This window comes from Myotis lucifugus, unplaced genomic scaffold, assembly GCF_000147115.1.
Source record: "Myotis lucifugus unplaced genomic scaffold, Myoluc2.0 scaffold_162, whole genome shotgun sequence".
Lineage (NCBI taxonomy): Eukaryota > Metazoa > Chordata > Mammalia > Chiroptera > Vespertilionidae > Myotis > Myotis lucifugus.
Window position 1 is genome coordinate 947,938 of NW_005871210.1, and position 7,264 is coordinate 955,201.

The 7,264-nt window shown below is 49.3% G+C and overlaps 1 protein-coding gene across 1 annotated transcript in view; it reads left to right on the forward strand.

The window, feature by feature from the left end:
• SUFU (SUFU negative regulator of hedgehog signaling) overlaps nucleotides 1-7,264 on the forward strand; it is a gene marked incomplete at its 5' end in the record, with an annotated part of 88,046 nt that overhangs the window by 739 nt on the left and 80,043 nt on the right. Inside the window, one exon of the mRNA XM_006095938.3 lies at nucleotides 3,729-3,863. Within this exon, the coding sequence (XP_006096000.1) occupies nucleotides 3,729-3,863 (135 nt within the window). The remainder of the gene's footprint in view (nucleotides 1-3,728; nucleotides 3,864-7,264) is intronic.

The following is a 7,264-nucleotide window of genomic DNA, read 5'->3' on the forward strand; positions in this document are numbered from 1 at the left end:
GTGCTACTCGCACAGTCCCTCTCCCTCTGCAGCTGCTTTCCTTAGACATTGGCGAGGACAGAGCAGGGCCAGGGAGACCCAGGGTTTGGCTGAGGATCGAATGGGACCGGAGCACGTACTGACAATGTGGGCCTCGGACAGCGTGGAAGGGAGGCGGTGAGATGTGGAGGCGCTTCCTAGCCGCCAGCTTCAGGATGTAGCAGCCGTTTTCCAGGGAATCTCTTCAGCGTCTCTGTTGAGGATCAGACCTTTTACAGATGGGCTGGCCTGGGGGTAGGAATGGTCTGTTCTCGTTTCGCTTTCCTGTTTCATCCTGCAGCCTCTGGGAACCGTGGGAAAGAAAGAGCCTACCTTCATGATCTTTCTGGACCACAAGTTGACCGCGGGATGGGTTGAATATGTCCGGAACCACATTCTTGCAGGCACTGTGTTAAGATGGCCCCTTCATTGAGTCCTGAAAGACTGTTCAGGCAGCTGCTTGGGGTGTGGCCATAGGGTAGACCTGAAGGGGGAAGTGAGTGGATGTCTTTTCTGGTTGCCTCTCCCTTTCGGTCCGAGTCTCTCTCCTCCAGGACAATGTCTTCCTCCAGACATGGCAGAAGGGAGGCTCCCCAGGACTGGAACCAGCTCCCTGTGTTGATGGGAGCATGTGAAGAGGCGGACAGCGTGGAGGACCAGCCACCTGCTCCGTAGGGAGGGCTGGGGGAGCAGCCAGGAGGTGTGGCCAGTGGTACAGTTCTCTCTGGCAAGCAAGCTGCTCTTTGGTTGAGACGAGTGTATGAAGAGAGCTTCCGAATGAAAAGCAGCTCTTGATAACTTAATCCCCATTCTAATTGCACCTCTATAGTTAAATACGGATCGTGATGAACTCTACTGGATTGTGTCATGAGGAAAGTGGGCCTGGCTCTGCCATGCTGTTTGTTCAGGCCTCATTTGAGTGTAAAGAGAAATTGCTACACAGACTTGGGCAGCTGTCTTTGTCTCCAAGTGGCCATGAAGGTTAGAGTTGTGTGTAAAAGGTATGGAAGCACAGGCAAAGGACAAAGACTAGTTTGGGCAACTTTTTTTTTTTTTTCTCTTGCTGCAAGCTTGTTAACCAGGCAGGACTTATTTTCAGAGATGGACTAAATTCTAATGACGAATAAAGGCAACTGTACAGAATTCTTTGCAATTAGAAATGCTTCCTAGATGCGGAAAAATATAAGAGGGGCAGCTTGGTAACTAGTTCTTTCTAGGTTTGGAGGGTTTCGCATGATTAAGACCCTGAAATTAATTCATCGATGTGCCTCACATTTGGGATTCCACTAAGGCCTCTTCAGTTCTCGTAACAGGATGACTGACCGAGGCTGCCTGGGTCTGGCTGTGGCCCCGTGTACCTTGGGGTTCCTTTCCTTGCAACGGAAGGGTGGCTCTTGGCTAGTGGACCCTGGTCAGCAAGGACATTCTGGAAGCTGAGACTGAAGTGAGTAGGGATCAGAAGCAGAGAGGCAGGGCTTGTGCTCTGGGGCCACTCCAGCCCTGCAGCTGCCCTGGGGCGTGAAGTCAGGTGTTCAAGGAATTAAGTTGAAGGGTGCTGGGTCCTCGGATAACATCTTTTTCTAAGCACAAAACATGAACATGGTCTACAGACTCATCTGCTTCCCATCAGGTTTCCGAGCAAGTAGAACAGAACTATCTGTGCTTGGGGATGAGGTTCATTTGGTCTGACTCTTGGTCATTCCCTGCAGTTGGAGTTTTAGGGTAAAGTCTCTCTCCTTGAGAGTACTTCCTGGGAGACTTGGCCAGGAAGAGGGTTGTGGTGGCGCGGCAGAGGCAGCATGGAATGGTGGATGCAATTTTGCCACTTGCTGCTGGGTGGACCGAAGCTGAAGGAGGGGTAGGACTGGGGTTTTGCAGCAGGACAGTGGAGCACAGGTGGAGCCTGTAGTCACTCCCATCTGTTCTTGGGCTGTGCACTGTCTTAGGGTCCTTTCAGAGTTAGCTGCTCTTTTTCTCTCCTCCCTCCCCGACAAGCTCTCCTAAATCCAGCTGGTTGTGGAATTAGTCAAATGATTTTGGCAAAATCTGAGTTAAGGAAAGACAGGGAGATTCGTCCTTTTCCCTAATCCACTCAGTTGAGATTCTAAGCTATTTGTAGCAACTTTCTTACAAGTTTTATAAATAACTTAGCATTTCTTAGCAGAGAATAAGGATTTTTACAAGAGCAAATAATATCCTGGCAAAGAGGATGAAACCAGACCTGCTGGTTTTAAATAGTGCTTTAATTGCATGGTGTTGGCATGCTTGCCGGGATCACACATAGCATGCCTTTTATTTGGTTGTTAGTGTTCCTTTAGCACATGAACCCAGTTGCAAAGCGCACTCCATCAATGTCCCAGGAGCAGCAAAGTTTTTGCAGTCTGTGGAACAGTCAGATGTCCGAGGCAGCTCAAATGCAGAGTGTTTGTGGGCTAAATGCAGACTTCCTTCCACTGATGGTTTCCATTTATTTCGTCTGTTTCTCAAGTCTACCAGTTTCCCTATCCATTCTGAAGAAAAGCAGGATTTTTTTTAAAAAAGAGCACTAATTGCTCTACTAAAGGGAACCCTTATTGAATTAAATCCTCAGAGTGAGGTAATGACTGAATCTCTTCCTCAACTGCCTTTCTGTTGGAATTATGTGGGAAGTTTAATGTGGTCCTCAGTCAGAGGCCCCAAATAATTTAATGTGCCAGTTCTACCTTTGAGATGGTAGTCGCCTAGGATCATCTTCCAGATCCTGGAGCTCACAGGGCTCCGCCTGGCTTCTGCTGCAGTTATCTTTATCTGTGCAGAGGTGAGCTAGCCCAAGTTTGGCCTTTGTCACTTGTATGATAAAAGACCAGCTTTGGGCCCTGGCCGGTGTGGCTCAGTTGATAGGAGCATTGTCCTGTACACCAAAAGGTTGTAGGTCCGATTCCCAGTCAGGGCACATGCCTAGGTTACAGGTTCGATCCCTGGCCGGTCAGGGCATGTGCAGGAGGCAACTGATTGATGTCTCTCTCCCCCTCTCCCCCCTCTCTCCCTCTTAATCAATCAATAAAAAATGTCCTTGGGCAAGGATTAAAAAAATTCCCCAAACAGCCAGCTTTGTCTGTGGGGTGCAGGCATGGGTCTGGAGGCATTGGGTTTGTTGACAACAAACTGGAATTAACACATTGTATGCGGGAAACGTATTTGTAAGTAGTAGAGCCACCCGTTACTACCCGCATACAATGTTAACATAGGGCACAATATAGTCTGTCTCAGAGGCAAGAGTGGAGCTGAGCCTCTGCTTCCAGGAACAGTGCCCAGGGGATGCTAAGGATGGACTTTCAACAGCGGCCAATTGGATTGACTGATGCACCTCTTGCCTTGAAGCATGACATATTTACAGGCACCATGAAGGAGAGAGAATCCCTGCCAATCCCATTTGGGATTGGTAATTTGAAACAGGAGGAAGCAAAAGGGGCAACCATCCAGTCTGTTTTATTTCTAAAAGAGGTCCTACCTGTTGGGGACAGGAGAAAGGAGTCTGTCGTGCTTGGGGAATTGGGCAACTTCTGGCCACCCATCCATGGTCCTATCCCAGAGAGGTGTGGCCTCCCGTCAGTCATCGTTCACCCCAGGTCCCTTCAGTTTGGGGCCCTGTAGGTTTGTAAGACATCCCTTAGCTTCACACTGTCTGCTTTCAGGTTCACACTAACAGCCCCGTGTTTTGTCTTTTGCAGGTTGGGTGGCCCAGACCCCTTGGATTATGTTAGCATGTACAGGAATGTGGGGAGCCCTTCTGCCAACATCCCCGAACACTGGCACTACATCAGCTTCGGCCTCAGCGACCTCTATGGTGACAGCAGAGTCCATGAGTGAGTGTGTGCCACTTGCCTACCCTTCACCTGCCTGTTCCTTAGCCTTGAACCTTTTCTCTGAGGTTTTCCTGAGTAGGGATGATGATGTCATAGTCCTGTGGGGTTGGTACTTCTCAGGTGGAACCTCTGAGTGTCTGTCCTCTGCCTATATCTCCTTGTGCCAACGTGGTCCAGGTCAGCACCTGAGCTCTGCTTATCTGGTGCGGGAAAGTGTCGATGATGAGCAAGAGTTCTCAAACTATCAGGTTTTTCCAAGCTTGCTCTGGTGTTTGAGCTCAGAGGGCAGGCAGCATAGCTATGATTCAGAATTTGTGTTGATGCTTTTACGTCTACTTCTTCTCTCCCCACCCCACCCCCCCCCCTGCTAGTTTATTATGAAAAATGTTAAACATAAAGCAAAGTTGAAGAATTTCATAGTGAATACTCATATACCCACTACCTAGATTCTACCATTAACATTTTACTCTACTTGCTTCATCACGAATATATCCATCTCTATAGCCATCTCTGTCCCTCCATCCATTTTACCTACTTCCTCTTTGAAACAGATTCATGGATTCTTATTTAATTTAGTGCTCAAAGCTGAGGTAAGAAAGGTGAGCGTTCTACCTTCTAGCATAAGTGCTAAGAGGTGTTAAATTGGAATTATGGCAAGTGAATTTCTGGCAACATTCTTCTTCCATTGTCTTTTGTCTTCTCATTCAGTGAAAAAAGGCCAGAAGCATTGGTTCATTTATTCAGCATACATTCATCAAGCACCTATTTTGTAACAGATACAGAACATCATAATAAATGTGTTGGGAATAAAATCCCGAGACATAATTCTTGTATTGAGCTCATGTTCTCGAGGGGAAGGAAGCTTAAAGAGATGGTTATAGTACTGAGTAATAAATGCTACCATCCATGGATGTGGAACATGCTCTGGGAGCAGAGTGGAGCGAGTGACTGTTAATCAGCCTGTGGGATCAGATGCTCCAGGAAGGAGGTGGAGTTTGAGAGGAATCTTGTAAGGAGGGGGCTGGGGTGAGACCTGCACCTGACGCTTTAGGACACCAGCGTTCCCTTTGAGGACTGAGAGAGGCTTTACAAACCTTCTAGCCCCATGTTTCCAAGACTTGTAGTGCTGCCTACATAATTTTTGCCACCTCTAGAATATTGTCTGCTGTGTCTTCTCTGTAAACTAACCCTCCTTTTAAAAATTGATATAAATAAATCTTTAAAAGTTAAATCACTATCATATATGGAAACCAATATCATTTGCTATCATTTAAAGGTAGTTATGGAAATACACACAGTAATAACAAAGCAATGTTATTAAATTCTAGCTTAATACTGTGGCCTGTCACAGAATATTCTAAGCCTGAAGCCACCTTTCTCTTTGTTCAAGAGATTAGCAAGAAATATGAGAGAGGTATTACAAAAGTATGTTAAGCCCAGCCCATGTGACTCAGAGGTAGAGCGTCGACCTATGAACCAGGAGGTCATGGTTCAATTCCCGGTCAGGGCACATGCCTGGGTTACAGGCTCGATCCCCAATGTGGGGCGTTCAGGGGGCACCCAATCAATTATTATTCTCTCTCAGCATTGATGTTTCTATCTTTCTATCCCTCTCCCTTCCTCCCTGAAATCAATAAAAATGTATTTAAGGAAAAAAAGATATGCTAATACCGAATGGAACCTGGCACCAGACATGATTAGAAAAACTGAAAGGGAATTGAAAAGGGAACTTTTTTAAAAAGTATGATTCAGTGTTATTTATTGTCACAGATAAATAGGAAACACTGATCTAGCCCACCTCCCTTAGTTGTACAGTTGAGGTAAGTCCAGCAGCCTGCCAAAGGCCATACAGCAAGTTAAGGAGAGCAGCAGGATCTCCTAACATCCCCACTGTTCTATGCTCTCTCTTATGATTGGTAAGCAAGGAGTGTATGGGAGTATTAGTTAAAAGTACACATGTTTAAATACTCTATAATTATCTACACTAATAAAAGAGAAAACATGGTAATTGGCGTACGACCGCTACCCTTCCCATTGGCTAATCAGCGTATCCTTATGCAAATAACTGTCAGCCAAGATGGCGGCCAGCAGCCATGCACTGAAGCGAGCAGGGAGGCTTGCTTCCTCCAGGAACTGCAGACTCCAACGTTCCCCGCCTCACTTGCCGGCCTCTCAACTGCAACTCTAAGCAACTATTACTATGTTGCAAATAAGAAGCTAAACAAAACCGGCTGTCAGTCAGCCCCGGACCGCAACATTGTATCCATGTTTTCAGCAGCGAGGCCTCAGAGCTAAAGCTGGCCCAGAATAAAAAAAAAAAAAAGAAAACAAGGAGTGGTTGGGAGCTTTTAGTCAACTGCCAGCGGGAAAACAGCCCTCAGCCCCTCACCCAGACTGGCCAGGCACCCCAGTGGGGACCCCCACCCTGATCCAGGACACCCTTCAGGGCAAACCAGCCGGCCCCTACCCGTGCACCAGGCCTCTATTCTATATAGTAAAAGGGTAATATGCCTCCCGGCACTGGGATCAGCGGAGCAGCGAGGCTCCCGGCACCGGGATCAGTGTGACATGGGGCAGCGCCCAAACCCCCTGATCAGCCCTGCTCTGTGCCTGATAGGGGGGGAGCTCCCCAATCCCCCGATTGCCCTGCGGCTCTGTGTGTGACAGGGTGCGGTGCCCCAACCCCCCGCCCCCACGGGCCCTGCTCTGTGTGTGACAGGGTAGAACCATAACCTCTCCGTCGGCCCTGCCCTGAGTGTGACAGTGGCAGTGCCCCAACCCCCTGATCGGCCCTGCTCTGTGGGTAATAGAGGGTGGCGCCCCAACCCCCCTCCACGGGCCTTGCTCTGTGTGTGACAGGGTAGAACCATAACCTCCCCATTGGCCCTGCTCTGTGTGTGACAGGGGGGAGCTCCTCAACCCCCTGATGGGCCCTGCTCTGTGAGTGACAGGGGGCAGCGCCCCAACCCCCCTGATGGACCCTACTCTGTTAGTGACAGGGGGCAGCACCCCAACCCCCTGATCGGCCCTGCTCTGTGAGTGACAGGGAGCAGCGCCCCAACCCCCTGATTGGCCCTGCTCTGTGAGTGACAGGGGGCAGCGCCCCAACCTCCCGATCCGCCCTGCTCTGTGCATGACGGGGCAGCGCCCCAACTCCCCAATCGGCCCTGCTCTGAGCCTGACCAGGGGCTGCACTTAGGGATTGGGCCTGCCCTCTGCCACCTGGGAGCAGGCCTAAGCCAGCAGGTCGTTATCTCCTGAGGGGTCCCAGACTGCGAGAGGGCACAGGCCGGGCTGAGGGCCCCCCCCTCCACCCCCCCCGAGTGCACAAATTTGGGCACCGGGCTCTAGTCTATATATATAAAAGGCTAATATGCTAAGTGTCCGTCAGGTAATGACAT